The following is a 17,270-nucleotide window of genomic DNA, read 5'->3' on the forward strand; positions in this document are numbered from 1 at the left end:
GAAGTGGTGTCTAATTACAGTTTTGATTTCAATTTCCCTAATGACTAATACTGTTGTGCATCTTTTCATCTTCTTGTCCATTTATATATCTTCATTCGAGAAATACCTATTCTGGTCCTTAGGCCAGTTTAAAATGAGGTTATGTGTCTTTATCAACAAGTTCTAAGAGCCCTTATGGATATATGCTTTGCACATTTGGGTCATCTTTTCACTTTCTTTTTTTCAGATTTATTTATTTATGCATACAAGAGCTGGGGTACAGGCCAGAGATGCGGGGGATGAGAGGATTCACCAGAGATAGAGTGGGGAACAGAACAGGAGAATTGACTAAAATACACTGCTGAGGGGAGCAGTGAGTGAGATAGGAGAGATCTGCAGCTCCATATGGGTTAACTCCCTGGGATCGAACTCATGCCGTGCCACCACAGAGGCCCCTCACTTTCTTGCTTTCTTAGCAATAATGCTTTCCAATCCACAAACAGGAATGTCTACCAATTTATTTAAGTCTTCTATAAGAAGACTTTTCAAAGTGAAAATTTCATATTTCTTTTATTAAAATGATTCATAAACATTTTAGACTTTTTGATACCAGTGTAAATACAAATTTCTCCTGTTAATTTTATTTTAGATTGTCCACTGCCATTTTATAGAAAAATAATTTATATTTTTATATTTATGTTGCATTATGCACCCCCCCAGCAGTTATTTATTAGTTCTGATGGTTTTTTAATAGCTTCAGCTTCAGGATTTTCTACATAGAGTATTATATTGCCAATGGAATGGTGGTTTTAGGGTTCTTTTCAGATTTAAATTACTTTTAATTGTTTTTCTTGCCTAATTGCCCTGTTTATATGTTCACTGTTGAAAGGAAGTTGGGGGCAAAGCTGTCACTCTTTACCACCAAGTGTGGTGTTAGCTGTGAGTTTTTGTTGAAGTCATTTATCAAGCAGAGGAAATTTCTTTCTATCCCTATTTTGTTGAATGTCTCTAGTTGTTGATTGCAAGGGGAATCACAGAAATGTCAGTTTTGCTTCCACCTCCACCTCCCGCTCCCTCCACCACCCCCTAGGGTACCATGTCCTGTTAAGCATGTGATTACATTGTTCCAGGGGCAAGCTTGAACTTCCTTATAGGGTTGAATTCAAATGCATTTCTTGAATTGAGGCACAAATTCTTGGGACTTTCCAATCCACATATATGGGCTTTATTCCTGTGGTTGAAACCTGGGCCTTCAAGCCATTTCTGGAGTCACTCTAACTTTTGCCAACTAAGTGCTGCTAAATTACTCTTGAGGATAAGATTGTGACATTTTTAACTTTAACCTACCTATCATCTCCATAAGTAAAGGTAATTTTCCTGGAACCTATGTCACTATTAGGACCTATTATGTGACCAGCATTTTGCTACATGATAGGAGGTGATGCTGTATTAGCTTAGCTTCCTGTATCTAATAATGTCAAATATTTGTGTGTTTTCTATGATTCAAGCACTGAGCTATTTGCTTAACATGCATTATATCATTTAGTCTTCATATCAATTTTGTGTGTATCAGTATTTTTGTAAAAAGCAATCTGAGTTTTAAAGAAGTTAAGCAGGGACTCATGCTTGAAAGTGGCAGACCCAGGCTGGCTGAACTACAGAATCCAGATCCTTAGTCTCCTGCCATGTTGCTTATTCTTTTATTTTTTTTAAGATCTATTTTATTTATAGACGACCTGGGGTACAGGCCAGATGCGTGGGAGGGTGAGAGGATTCACCAGAGACAAAGTGGGGAACAGAACAGGCAGATTGATGAAAAAGCGCTGCTGAGGGGAGCAGCAGGTGAGACAGGAGAGGTCTGCTTCACCATATGGGATTCTTGCCTGCCGGCCAGGATTGAACTGCACTCAGAGGCTGCAAACAACCTCACAGTGCGGTGTTCAATCGCCTGCGCCACCAGGGAGGCCCCCATGTTGCTTCTTTCTCCTGTTCTCTGGTAAATAATGCTTTCGTTACTGAGACAATGAATACTCAAATAAAATCAGAGAACACCACAGGAGGTAAATGTCTCTAGGTTGTTGAATTGAAGGTGGTATAGTAGGCGTTATGATTGTGAGAGGGATATTTGGGGAGATGTTGGGCTTTGGGGATGATTATAGATGGAAGGTGGAACAGTGAGAAGAGGACTTCCAGATTGAGAAGCACCATGAGGAAAAGTGTGGATGCAGGAATGAACTTGAACTTCTTTGGGGAAGAGCTTGGCTGGAGTGGGAGTTTCTGTCACTCATCAATGGAAGATCAGTAGAAGGTAATTTGGGCCAGATATTGGTAGGTATAGATCTCTGAGTACTGCTGCAAAGGGTTGGATTCAGAAAAGTCTTTAAATGGTGGAATTAACTTAGTTATTGTTTTTGTTGCATTCCCTGAATTTCCAGTTTCTGTGAAGGTGTCATAGGGAAATGAGAGGAGGCTAGTTAGAGGGAATCTGGTTTCCCACCTCCACTTAAAAGTCGAGTCATTGCAAATTTAGATGTTGGTATTCATTTTGTGATTGTATAATATCTGAAGATAAAGTTAAAGTTTTAATGTTTAAAAAGATGTTATAAACCACTGAGATAGCCAGTAACCCAGGTTTACAGGTGAAGAAACATAGACTTGAACTCACATAGCTAGTTAGTAAGAGAGCAAGAGTTCAAGTTCACTTTGAGATACCAAATACTTGAGTCAGCAAACATTTATTGTCTGCGTATTATATCCTGAGAAAGGTGCAAATGGATCACTGGTTCTTGCATTCCCAGAGATCACAAGCTTAGAGATACCTAAAAAGTCTGCAGACAATGTAGAAGCAGAGTGGAGGAGTTCATTGCTCTGAATAAGAAGGACAAAAATCAGGGCAAGAGCAATGACACCTACCCGAATCTTCAAGAATATGTTGGAATTTGCCAGAGAGATTCGGTAGAGAAGGGCATTCTAGGTCAAAACAACAACTCTAGGTCAAAACAACAACATATATTAAGTAATGGAAGCGTGAGAAAGCTTAATCAAAGAATAGCAAATATTTCGCTAATTAATAAAACTTACCATTTATTAAGCATTCTGTGCCAGTCATTGTACTAGGCAATTTATATGGATTATTTTATGTAATGCTCTTAATAATCCTATTAGCAAGGTACAGATGAGAAAACTGAGTCACAGGATAGAGAAGTAATTTGCCTAGGGGTCATGAAAGGTCTCTTGTTAAGCCATGGTGGAATTGGGACCTGAATCCAGGGAGTTCAGTTTTGGACGTAGAGTCCTACAAACCTTGCTGAGCAGTTTGGGTTTCACCCTCTAGGTGAGTGGTTCTCAAACTTGCATCAGAATTACTTGGTGGGTTTGTTAAAACATAAGTTTTAGACTCTATACCCCCTGAGTTTCTGATTCAGTAGGTTTGAGGTAGGACCCAAGGATTTTCTGTTCTAACAATTTCAGTAACAGAATGTCTAGGGGATTCTGACTCTGCTCACAGGGATCACACATTGAGAACTGTTTTGATAGGAAGCCATTGGAAGGTTTTAAATTTGGGAGAAAAGTCATCAGAGTTGCATATTTAGGAAGTACTTTTTGGGCAATGAATGGGAGTGAATCACAGGTTGCATAGGACTCAACTCAATGAAATGGTGTTTGAAGGTAGCAGAGTGCAAATAAGAGCTGTTATGAGTTTAACTTATGCTGTGTTTCCAAAGAATGAAGATAGAGGGATAAATCTGAAAGCAATTACATAGGAAGTTAATTTAGGCACTAAATAGCACCCCTCAAGCTCTGATAGCAATTGTATTTAATAACTAGAATCTATAGAGGTGGTATCTGATCGGAAGTGAGAGATAAGGAGATTATTGTAGAACAAAAAGAGGTTGTCCAGGTAGCTAAGTTTGATGTTGAGCTGAGGTGCTCATTTGGTCTAATGGAAGCATCATGGTATCCTGGAAAGTGGACTGAACTGCTGTAGGTGGCCTGGTTTCTAGTCAGGCCTCTGCCACTTGTCTTTCCATGTTGGAGATATCACATGCTCTTTGAACCTCCATGTTTTCCTCTGAAAGTGGAGCCAACAACAGCTTCTCATATAGAATGCCTATGCTGGGAATAAAAGATGAGAGTCTTAAACCCTGTGATAAAACTTTTGGTAAAACAATTTTCTCCAGTCACCTAGCCACATATTTGTGCTTAGGTGTTACCCAGTCCTCATTGCAAAGTAGAATCAAATAGTAAAATCTTCATAGTGCGCTTATACGTGCTGTTGTTATAACCTTCTTCCATTTGCCTGGATATTTAGCAAACTGGTTTCAGAGCAACTGGAAAGAAATAGACTTACATGGAATTTTGAGTTTTAGAATGTTTTATGATAAGCTGGCGTTAGGAACAGAGTTGAGTTATTTCTTGGGGATAATTCTTTTTTAAACATTAATTATGAATATGTTTAGTTTCTCTTTTTTAAGTTCCAATATATCATTAATTTCAATTACTTACCTCAGATGACTTTTAAAACCACTGACAAATGCTTTTAAAGCTATTAACAACATCCTTCTTTTAACTAATTCTGGTGTTAACAAATGTATATCCAAATCTGTATCTTCTCTATAATATAATTAAAATTTAAGATGTGACTTTACTGAGTATGTGTTTGGTCTTCATAACTGCTTAGTGTTCATTAACTCAGGAATCACATGGAATGCCTTCTTGCTTCTCAATCTCCATTCTCAGTTGGTTAACAAGTCTTTTTCTCTACTCTCCAGTTTTTTCCCTCTCTGCCTTCACTAGGACCTAATTGGTGCAAGGTATCATTATTTTTTGTCTGGATTACTGCCATAGTTTCCAAAGTGATCAACTCTATCCATTCTAGATGCCCTCTAATTCATGTCCAGGCAGTACTGAAATTAATGCTTCGGAATCTGATTAAACTTCCACCTGCTTAAGCCCTTTTCATGGCTTTCCATTTCCAGTAGGATAAAGACAAAAATCACCTGACTTGACAGGGATGACCCTGCATGAACTGGCCTCCGCTGACCTTGCTTGTCTCATTTCACTGCACCCTGACTTTTGCTTTTCCTTCTCTAGTCCGGTCTGGCTGTCTTTTCTCACAGATGTGCCACTGTGCCTCCCCCAAATAGGACCTTTGCACATCTGTCTCCCTGCCTGGAATTCTCCACTCTTCTCTTATTTAGTTAGTCCCACCTACCCTTCAAATCACAGCCCTGTTGACATACCACAAAGTCTTCCCGGGCCCTCTTGACTAGATCAGACCTGAATTACATGTTCTTATAGCATCATTTTCCTCTTTATTTCTACACCCACCACAGCTGAGATTTTACATTTTTTCTGTGTCTGTTTGATTAATAAGGAGAGCAGGGGACTATGTTTGGTTCAGCTCTTTATGTAGCACAAGTGCCCAGAGGAGCACTTGGTACACAACAGGAGCCGATGACTATTTGTGCAATGAGTATTTATAGAGGAAAGAGAATGTTCTGGTGTAGGGGGTTCATGCTTACAATGTACTGGGAGCAAATGTATTGCATTGAAATTTATGAATAAGTTGAAGTCACTGAAAGATGTGACAGAGTTGATTTCAGATTTCAATTGTGTAATAGCTAATAACCCAAGTCCTGTTTGCATTGGAATAGGCGTACGCTATTTCTCCATGGGAAAACTCCTGGGATCATAGATTACCCATAAAACTTTGCTTCTGTGGTTTAGAATCTTAAGTACTGTCTACTTTATACACATCTGTGGGAGCAATGGAGCCAGCTTGTTCTTCTATTAGGCATCATCATGTCTTGCTCAATTTAGATGGGTAAATTACTTTTGCAAATAAAATACTGTTGTCCAGTGTACTCTGAATTTTCTAATAACCCCCAACCGCAGGAGAATTGAAAAACAAGATTTAGCTCAAAATGGTTTAAAATAAAACAGGAAGAATACATGTGGGTATTATATTCTTATTTTCCTGGTGAAGTGTTATAGCTGTCACTTAATGATACTACTGAAAATCATGGCGGTGGGGGAGGAAGAGAGGTCAATAATTGTCTAACATCATCGTCTCAGAGATCTTCTGGAAATAGTGTTAAGCAAAGTCAAGGCATCCTTATACAGCTAATTCTGCAGAATGAGAAACTGGATATAAAGTTTGAATCAGTCCATGAAAATCTCATACTTACTGTAGGGAGCAAGAATGACAACCATCAATTGCATATCTTTCAAATCTCACTGTTAACCTCCAGCCCTCTTACCTTAATCGGGGCTTTGGAACAAGGATTCACAGAACCATTTCATGAAAAGATAGACTGTGCATTTGTATAAATGCGACCTCTGTATTGCAATTAAGCAATATACACACTGCTGCTTTGTGCCACCAGCAAAGTAAATAAAATCCTGCTCTGCTGTTTACGGTTTGGAGATGATTCCCATGGAGGATCAGCCATGGTTTGTCATGAAAAGATCTAAATTTTAATGTCCAATTAACCCTGAGAGTTATTAATAATATCTTAAAATTACATTATGAATTAGGCCAAGCAATTCCATATTCAAGGTATAATGAAATTAACTCAGGATTATTTTAATGCTCTGTCATCTTTATGTTACTTGTATCAGAATAGTCTATTGTGCTGGCTAGTTCTTCTCCCCATCCTCTAGACCTTGGGGGTCTAGAATCTTGGGGAGTCATCCATGAACATTAACAATTTAAAGAAACCTCCAGAGTGATTCGTATGCCCAAGAAAGCTTGAGAACCAGGGAGTGATTTCTAGGGACTGAGACTGTTGAAAGGTTTGTTTATAGTTCTGGGTTTCTTCTGCCAGGGGGCAGTGTTCCCTGAAATACGGCTGGATTAATAAACCATGCTGGAAGTTCATTTCATCCTTTTTCATCCACTTTCTTCTGTACTAGCCCAGCCCTGTGTAACCTTATACTAAAATTTGAAACACCATAGCAGGTGAATTTTCTTAGTTTGGTTTTGTTATAGGAGGCTTTGGACTATGCTACAATCATTTTAGTTGAGTTTCTAGGCTGATTCAATTATGCATTATCAAGCTTTTTGATGTTCTCTGTTTTAGATAATGAGAGGTAATTGTATTCTGTAGTTAATTTGATGCCGGTGGAAGGGACTTTGGTTCATCCTGGTTAATTTATAATGATATCTTGTAGTAAATTCTGTTGAACTACGTTATGTGGTATGTGCGTGCGTGCATAGTACTCATGTGCGTTTGTGTGGATGCGTGTTAATGAATTCCGTATGCTGGATGACATGGTAGGAGATAAAGTTCTTTGGCAGAATGGTTAGCAGAAATCATGGCTGAGCTCAATCCTTTCAGATAATTGGTAACAAGTGCTGTACAGAAGCCAATTATGGATCAACTTGGCTATTGCACTTAAGGTTTTTTTCCCCCTGCACAGCTACTCTGCATGTCAAGAAATTTAATGGATGATGTTCAGCTTCTGAGTCTAATTTTTTCCCCAAGGGGAGCCTTCACTGTCCTCAAGCTGGGTTTCTACAATCAAATGTCAGACAGAATCAAAAGTCGTTAGACTCCAGTGGGGCTGGGGAGGTGGAGATCTGGGAAGTCTGTTTTTTTTTTTTTTTTTTTAGGCCATGTGGGACCCCGGAGCATACAATGAAAGCCCAGGATTGCCTTGATACTTTCCTCTCTGAAAAGCAAGCCTGCATCTTGAAATTTAACATAAACAGTAGAGAAATCTTACGTGGGGTTAACATCTTTCACAAGCCTTGTTAAATACCCAAGTCCAAATCATTTCAGTATGTCACACAGACGAAAGCAAGAGACTCACATAGCAAAACTCCTAAGCCTGCCATCTCTGCAAGAGTGCAAAACTAAAAGGGTTTTTAGAAAGGCAACAGTTTGGCAGTGAATTTTCTCTTTCTCAATTAGCTGTTACTAAAATTCTAGAATATATAATGAGAGCCAGGCCTACTGTATAATGACTCTACACAACCTCTGGCTTTTCTGCTATCATGTTTTATTTGTGCAAAGCTCTAGCTCTGACAGTAATCTGTTGCGTGGTGCGTCCTGTATTTATGCACACACACACACGTGCTGTGCAAAAAACGATGCTCACCAGAACCAGAGAGAGACAAGCCAAAGGCCAACATAAAGGGATATGATATTTAAATCACTTTCAGATTTAGAAGCTTTGATTTCTTCTTTTAGAAGTATCCTGGTTGCCATATAACTTAGTAAAGAAGTATTAACACTCAGGAGCGCCTCAAAGGGCACTGTGTTGGGTGACTAGATGATAATCTAACTGGGAAAGAACTTGGGACACAATTCTTTAAAATTAAATTCTGCCTGCCGTGAGATTTCCTTCCTCACATCAATCTCATAAAGTTTCCCTCTCTCCCACCTCCTCCCCCCAAACACATGCACACACACATATGCACACACAAACACACACACGTTTTTGGGGAAGAAGAGACAGAGACTGAAGTTATTTTGTCACTTGTCACAGAGCAGAGGACCTTATGTTGCTTTGCTGGCTTTCTCCATATTTTGATACAAGTTACTTCTCTAAACTCTGACAACACATAGGGAAAAATAATGGTATCTCTTGTGTTACAATCTTGGGAGATTTCATCGTGAGAAATATTTGAGGCACAGGGAGTTGCTCTGAATGTGGCAATAGAGACAGGATCGTTTAAACTGCCAGAAAAATAAATAAATGGGAAAGAAAGGGAAAGTTCTTAGGTTTAGAAGTTATAAAACTTAACTTGTTTTTAAGAAAATAAAGTCGTGAGGTTGACTCCACTGAATAACTACATTGTAAACCTTAAAAGCTTAAAGCTGGGGGATCCCTTTTATAGCTCTGTTTCAATTTTATCGGACAAAATACATTTGGTTTCTTTTTGTAAAACTGATTTTTTTGTGAAGGGAGGAAAATGAAAATGCACTGTTATTGGCCACAGCAACATAAGAAACCCTCAAGTTACCAGAGGAAACCACATGAAAGGTCTGTGTGAGGGGAGGGACCCACCAGGGGGTGGGGAAAAGGAGGATGATGTTTCCAGCCTCTGGGGCTCAGAGCTGTGATTTGCAGACAGACTGTGATGAAATCAAGCTTTGGACGAATTGGAGAAGCCTGTCAACCTCCCAGGTGGGATTGCTTGTAGTTAATAGACTGAACTCAGAGTCCCCAAAAGCAGTGCATTGAGTGAGGGCAAAAGAGAACAGGCTGCAAAAGGCTTTCCAAGAGCCCTATGCCATGGCAGGGAGAAGCTCCTTCCAGCCGAGTCAGGTAGGGGCAGCAGGGGATGACAGCCCCCACACAGGCCTTTTTTTTCCTTTTTGTTTTAAAAATATAGACAGCAGGTTATGGTACCTTTGGGAAGCTGTCAGATTGGGCAGTGATGTTAAAATCCTTGGAATCGCCTTCATGTAATTCTTCTTATCTAGCTGTGTTTCACAGTTTTATCTCTTCATCCCCGTAGGTAATATCCCTGATCACTTTTGCCATCGGAATTAATATCTGCTTAGGATTCACAGCAAATCGAGTGAAGAGGACAGAAGGATGGCAGGAAGGCCCTCCTACAGGTAAGCGTAGCATTTACATTCCTTTCAAAATACTATCCATGTGGTAATCAGTGCAAATGCATTAAGAAATTGATCTTTAAGATAATCTGGCAGTTGAACTAATTTAATCCTAGATTTTGCTGGAATAATAAAATTAGTTCTATGTATAATTCAGGTGATTTTAATTAGAGAACATTTATGCTTCATTATCACGGGCTCTTTAAATCTTTGTCCTTTGAAATTGATAAATGTTAAGATAAAATAAAAACTCTTGTTAATGGTCAAGGCTAAAATAGAAATAGCAAGGACAGGTGCTGGTTTATTTCTAGAAATATATTGAGTTCATTATCATCGGGTATGACATTGAGTATTTGTCTCCTGATGTAGGCAAAAAAAAAAAAAAAAAGGAATGTGAAAAAAAAGTGAAAAAAAAAAAAGACAGTGATTCTCTTTATAAAACTTCAAAAATTTAGGACTATCAGTTTTAGGTTTACCTAAAATAGGGAAAACAGCAAAAAGAGGAGGTTTGAAAGAACTTACCAAATTGACTTGCTCTTACTGCCTTTTTTTCTTTTTTTTTGGCATAAGGAAAGGTAAGTTTTAATAGTGTACCTTGACTTAACTAAAAGAACCGAAGTGAAAGAGTTTCCTTTTACAATACACTGCACCCTAAGCAGTGTGGGAATTCTTATAAAGGAGCTCCTTGTGTAGACCGAGGGGGCTTAACTGACCAGGTCTTAAGTAATGAGTTGGTTAATTTCCTGGAAACTGGAGCTGCTGATGGTTTTATAAATAAAAATTACTTATTAAGTAATGAGCACTCTAGGGGGCAATATTTTTTTTGACTTTCCATGACATCTCAGCCTGTTTATCTGCCTTCCCATGAATCTTGAGTGTCTCTGTGTTTCTTGACCTGCTTCTATAAAAGCCAACCACCTGTCTGTTTGCCAACTGGAGCTTTTCTTAACCTTGTTATGATCCATTCATCGAGGGACTACCTCGAGTGTGTTACTTTTGAGTCATGCCTGAAGGTTGAAAGAGGAATAGTAGAAGTAATTTAGTGAGTATGGTGGGTTAAGGAGGTAGAAGAGAGTTGTCACTGACCAACACTCCTATTTCTGTTGGTAACAAGTGGTCTCTTCAAAACTCCTCTTGTCACAGGCGTTTCACTGCACGAATGAGCAGTGCCTGGAAGTGCACATGCTGGAGGGGTGGGTGAGGAGGTCTCAGCCTGGCCTCACGGCAGCCTAGCAGCTTGGGAAGCCAATGCCGATGCTGAAAGGATCTTGTTCCTTTTTTGTCCTATTATATTAGTTCAGTTAAACTTCTTACAAGCTGTTTCCTTAATGATTACATAAAATCAAGTCACTCATTTTTTTCCAAGTGGACGTTTTTGGGATATAATCACAGAAGTCCTGAGCTGGCTCCCTGGACCCCTATAACTTGCTGAGTGGCCCTTGGGCAAGCCACTAGTGATGGCTGTTTCTTTGCTGTGCAAAGAGGAACAGATTACTTCTGATTTTCCTTATACATTAAACAAAACTAAACAACTCACGATTCTGTCTATTTTGGTTCATTGACTCCTGACTTTGTGTGCTTCTACTGGAGAATTTAAAAGATGTAGACCAAAGGCTTGAATATATTTTGGTATAATGCATTATTTCTGTGCCTTCTAGAAAATAGCTGTAAGTACTAATTTATAGCTTTGGGGAAAAATAATATAATCTTTAAATCTCAGTGATTTAAAATATACTTACAAAATATTTGCTTCTTGAATTATTTAATTAAATACTTGGTTATTTTAGGCCTTTGTAATATCTTTTAAAATAACTTATCAGTGAAAAGTTTACTGAGAAGCTTAGTATTGGGATACAATTCTATTTAAGTCTTGAGTTCCAGCATTTTGGTACACCTGAATACTTCTTACTCTTAATTTTACAGTTGCTATAGCTTTCCTGTTGGCTAGCACTGTGGTTGATTTCTCTTGAGTGATGACCAGAGATGTACTTTGGAAACTGGGTAAAAGAATCAGGCGTAGAGTTTAAGCATTTTTGTCTTTTCAAATGCTGCATGTGCTCAGACAGGGCTTCCCTCAGATAATGTATGTGGCTGGGTATTATGACTCCCAGCAAGACCTTCACATCAGAAAACACTGGATGAAATTTGATACACAAATTATAACAAGATAATAGGAGGAAAGGCAGCCGTGCCCATGGATCAACAAGAATACACCACCAAATAAAAGGAAAACAAAGAGTGTTAATACAGGACCAGCTTCACACCGCCCAGAGCAACCTCTCCCACCCAAAGCTGCCCATTTCTTGTTTAATAAATGAGGTTTCTCTAAGTCCTCAACAGCAGCTGAGAACATTCTATACACACACACATACCCTGCAGCTGCATCATGGACTGGGGTGTTGGTTTCAAGGCTGTGGCAGAGCAAACAAATTGTTATAATTAATTAACTAGCATTAATTTGTTAGCTGGGTTTACTTAGGATCCAATGACTGATTGCAAGTAATGGTGGAGGGGGATTTCTCCTAACAGATCTTAAAAGATCTATAGGCTTATGAGAAGATATGAAATGAGCAGAGATGATTATTATCTCATTTACCTGAGCACTTAGGTAAATGAGGTTAACTGGAATCCATTTTCAATGACAAGTAAACAGATGCATTTGAGTTTGACAAAGTGCCATACATCCTGATTAGCTTCTAAGACTGCAAGAGAATTATGTGTGTTCAAGTATGTGTTCTTACGTACATGTGTGTATGTGTATGTTTGTGGTATTATGGTGAGGTCCATTTTACTGAAGTTTGTGATTTAGAAATGTGCTCTCTGAAATATAGGCAATTTAATACTTGAAAAGCAAAAGGAAATTTGTTAGCTTGTGAACAACTAATAGAGATTTGAAATTTCAGTCCATTTCATCATCCCCCCGAAGGGCTTAAAGGAAAATTTAAAAGTATGTGAATGTGAGTGAAATTCATGAGTAAATATGAAATGAAGAGAGTCTCTAATGACTTTATGAGGAAAGCTTTTCTTTGTGAATTATAGAGAGGACAGAAAATGTTAACAGGAACCAGAAGGTTGATGTTTATGCAATCACTTTAGGAGTCTCTTTCTACAATGAAAGCTATTGAAATGGAACGGTTGTACAATGTAGGAACATAAAGCTGACAGGTATATGGGTGATTGCCCTGAGGGAAAGCTCTCTCACAAGGAATATAGCATCAGGGCACTTTATTCTAGATCTCAAGTAGAAATCCAGGGTGTTTAAGTAAATGAAATGAAATGGTCTAAATTAGAATCTAAGGAGGACAAAGACTTTTCAGTTCACTCTCTTTTTTTTTTTTAAAAAGATTTATTTATTTATGCATACAAGAGCTGGGGTACAGGCCAGAGTTGTGGGGGGTGAGAGGATTCACCAGAGACAGTGGGGAGCAGAACAGGCAGACTGACTGAAATACACTGCTGAGGGGAGCGGCGGGCAGTCAGGAGAGGTCTGCTTTACCATGTGGGTTGCTCCCTGGCCGGCCAGGGAATCAAACTCGTGCTGCAGAGGCTGTGGATTGCTTCATAGTGCAGTGCTTAACCCCTTGCGCCACCAGGGAGGCCCCAGTTCTCTTTAAAGGGAATGTTGCTGTAGAAATTTTTTATCTATCTTAAACCTGTAGAGAATCTCCTGTCTTGTTTGCATAACCAGCTGTCTCAGTCTTCAACAGACTAGAACATAGATTCTTGAGTCAACAGAAATCAATATCTTCCAAAATCATGTCTTCAAAAGAATCTCTAAAATTTGGAACTTATCTACAAAACCTGAGAATTTTTTTGTTAAGGAAAAAATAAACACTATAGTTATATTTGGACGATACAATATTTTAGCCATGTCTTTGCTAGCTCAGATTAGCTCTAGATACTTTATTCTTCATCCTTTATTTTTCGCCTTTTTGTTCAAAAATTTTTTGAAAATAAAATTCCATATTAAGCCTGATGAAAATATAAGATTTTCAATATATAATGATGCTTTTATCTTCAATTATGTTTGAAAAATAGCATCTAAACTTTTACTTTTTTGAGTTAATGATACTTGTGATCTAAAATGAAAATGTTTAATTGTCTGATAGCAGCTTTGCAAATCACTCACACTTATGTAACTGATTACCAACATCAGTATTACTTGAGTGGTTTAGAAGTTGAATTTAAGTTCTTAATTTATTTTATTTAAATCTCACAGAAATCTGTCTTCTTGAAGAAGGTCTTTCTGTACAAGAACATTGTATTTATAAACACACTGTAAGTACAGGTGTTTGAAAACTTACTGGGTATACTGATTTATTAAAAAAATTCTCTACGACCTCTGGTCCAGCAGCTGTGAAGAGGAGAGGATAGTAATGGGCATTTTTAGGAAGGCACGTATTGAGGAAGGGAAGATGCTGACACTCAGGCATCTTACTAATGGGCAAGGGACAGTATCAAGAAAAAATGGCCCCTTCAGTGTAAGAAAGTCTGACCAGAAAGAATGACTTCAAAAGAGATGCAGGACAATAGCACATTCGAGAGTTGAGCAGCATCTTGAATATCATTCATGCTGCTCTCCCTTCCTTGTGGTTTCTACACCAAATAGATCAGACAGACACAGGAGAACTGGATCTGTTTAAAGGCTCTTCGTGAAGGAGGTGGCATAACCACAGTCTGAAGCCCATTTCAAAGCTTTCCTCCCACTTTCAGGAAACACTTGGACTGAGAACTGAGACCAATGGGAGGAGCATACAGGGCGTCAGAACTCATAACCCTGCACACAGGACCAGACAACACCTAGACTTTAGAATTCAGACTGATAATGACCCAATTTGAACATGGAATCAGGCATAGCACAGAGAGAAGTACCAAAATCTGTCTTGAACTTGTGTGAAAAGAATGTACGACGAGGGTATGATGTGTAAAGGCCTGATTGTGGTGGATGAACTGCTGACCCAAAAGAATAGGGACTAGTGCAGTTATTTTTTTTAAAGATTTATTTATTTATTTATACAAGCACTGGGTACAGTCAGAAGCGCGGGAGGGTGAGAGAATTTACCAGAGCCAGAGCGGAGAGCAGAACAGGCAGAGTGATGAAGTACACTGCTGAGGGGAGCAGCGGGCGGCAGGAGAGGTCTTTGCGCCCTGTGGGACCCTTGCCTGGTGGCCAGGGATCGAACCAGTGCTGCTGAGGCTGTGTGCAGCTTCACAGCCCAGCGCTCAACCGCTGCGCCACCAGGGGAAGCCCTGGGACTAGTGCAGTTATGAAAGAAGATGGCAGTGCTGGATCCATGCAGGCCCCGGAAAGGTGAAAGTAGACATTTTCCTATGCTCCCTTCATTTAGAAAGGTGCAGTGGTTCAACTTTCTTGGAATTATTGGATTTGAAGAAGATTTATATCGTTTAATTCACCTTTCTGACATTGCCTGCTGAATCCACATCAGACAGGAATGAATCTTGGCCTAACATCCATCTTTCACGGGTCGGGAACTCTTATTCTAAGCTGTTGGTCACCTGATCATGAATACAGTTCTTTTTGTGGGATAAATCTTTGTGTGAGGGACCCAAGTGCAAATCTTTGTTAACAAAGTTGTCTTTCATTTAAGAGTACAAGGAAGATAATAGTTGATAGAGGCCAGGTCTTGAGTGAGATTCAATTATTTTCAAAAGCCAAGTGAGGGGGGCCTCCCTGGTGGCACAAGGGGTTAAGATGCAACCACCACAGCCACTGCAGCACAAGTTCAATCCCTGGCCAAGGAGCTACCCACATGGTGCAGCAGACCTCTCCTGACTCGCCTGCTGCTCCCCTCAGCAGTGTATTTCAGTACATCTGCCTGTTCTGCTCCCCAATTTGTCTCTGGTGAATCCTCTAACTCCCAAAACTCTGGCCTGTACCCCAGTTCTTGTGTGTATAAAGCCAAGTGAGGGGCACAATCAGAACATGATAGAGGTTGTAAGAAAACAGTAAAAGTCACATTGATGGAATGGAAGAAGGAAAGGTTAACTGGCTGCATGTTTATGCAGATCTTTTGAAAGTAAAAAAAGAAAGAAGGAAGAGGCTATGATGAGGGGAAAGCAACCAGCTTGAGTAGAGGGAAATGTCAAATGCATGCTGGGACCCCACCAAGAGGAGCAGGTGGACAAGGAAACAAGAGTAAACTGTGCTTTAGATCTCTTCTTATTATCGCAGCTGGAAGCACAGCTCAGCATATTCATGTCTGCAACTCACCGGAATGAAGCTGCTCAAAATCTATGAGGTGAATGTTGACATTGTTCTGTCTAAGCAGTGCTAAGTGGTCCTTTTAAAAAAGGATTGATTCAATTCTAAGCGTTTTCCTTATCTTTATTTTTACTGTCAGACTTTCTCTATTTTTCCTCTTTTACTTCTCATTTCCTCCTCCCCCATCTTCTCTCATGGTTTGGTGTGCCCTGTTGGTTGCTGAGCCAAAGTCAATAGAAAAATGTGGTTTATGAACCAGAGGTGAGGCAGTGCATGGAGACCTGACGTCATTTCCGAAGTGAACTGGTGTGGTTTCTATGTATTTCAACATCAGAATCATCCATGCAAAAGAGTTTCACATCCCATGGTTGAGTGAATCTGTTTGCTTCAGTTGAACTGATCTGACACCATAAATACGAGGATTGGGTGACTCTGACTTTCAAGGGGACAAAGGATGAGAAATGAACAGGGTGTTCAGGTAAATGGTTTCAGTGAGCCTAGAAATGGCATTTCACATCTGTTCTTCCATTGCGTCTTATGTTTCTTGCTGTGAAGAGTAACGGATACTAATGATAAAACAAAGAAAAATATGTAAACTTGTCAATAAGGAAACAAGGTTACCAATAACATGTCATAAAATGACATTGATTAGGACATTTATATATAATGTACTATATAATGAATATTTTATACCCATATTCATATATTCTCAGGCATAGCTGAAGATAAATAGACATTGGTACAATGTTAGAAGTTTCAAACTATAAAATACTATGAAGTTTCTTTGCTTTTCTTTTTTTTCCATCATTTCCCCCAAATGTAACCCCTGTAAAGAGCTTCTTACAAGGAAAAAAAGAGGCTGTACCACAGCTGCACTTTTAAAAAGTTATGTCCATCTGCACTTTTCTCACTCCCTGTACCCCAACCTTCTCTTGCTCATCTCTAAGTCTGTCTCTGTTTTAATTTCATTATTTTTCTCTATTCTTCTTGCCCTCTTTATGTCTATTTTAATGCAAAATATAGAAGATTTAATACTATAACACTGTTAAGTACTCTGCTCTTTAAAAAAAGTTATATATTTTGTAGATCTTTCCATGTTAGCCTACACAGATATGACTCATTCTTGTTAAGGAATAAACAATAGTCCATCTATAGAAGAGCCATTTGGATTGGAACTTCAGGGTGGAAGAGTCATATGTATTTTAAAATATTGATAGATACTTCCAAATTTTGTTTTATTTTACAAATTTTGCATCCTTAACGGTGGCTATGACACTGCGTGTGCTTTCCATCCATTACTTTGTAAGCTAGACTAAGGCTCCAGCTACTTTCATTCCAGTTTGCCAATTATTTCAGTACTACTTACTGATGAATCCTTCTTTCACATACAGACTAATACTTTCATGTGCCCTCTGATTAAAATGTCACTTTCACTATAAATATTTGACCCTAACTCTGGTCAGCACCTCTACACTGATCTACTTATTTTCTAGCAC

The 17,270-nt window shown here is 39.0% G+C and overlaps 1 protein-coding gene across 1 annotated transcript in view; it reads left to right on the plus strand.

The window, feature by feature from the left end:
• ENPP2 (ectonucleotide pyrophosphatase/phosphodiesterase 2) overlaps window positions 1-17,270 on the plus strand; it is a gene marked incomplete at both ends in the record, with an annotated part of 105,654 nt that overhangs the window by 20,145 nt on the left and 68,239 nt on the right. The window contains 1 exon segment of the mRNA XM_084230315.1: window positions 9,452-9,554. Coding sequence (XP_084086441.1) covers window positions 9,452-9,554 — 103 coding nt within the window.

This window comes from Talpa europaea (assembly GCF_964194135.1).
Source record: "Talpa europaea genome assembly, chromosome: 3".
NCBI classification, from domain to species: domain Eukaryota; kingdom Metazoa; phylum Chordata; class Mammalia; order Eulipotyphla; family Talpidae; genus Talpa; species Talpa europaea.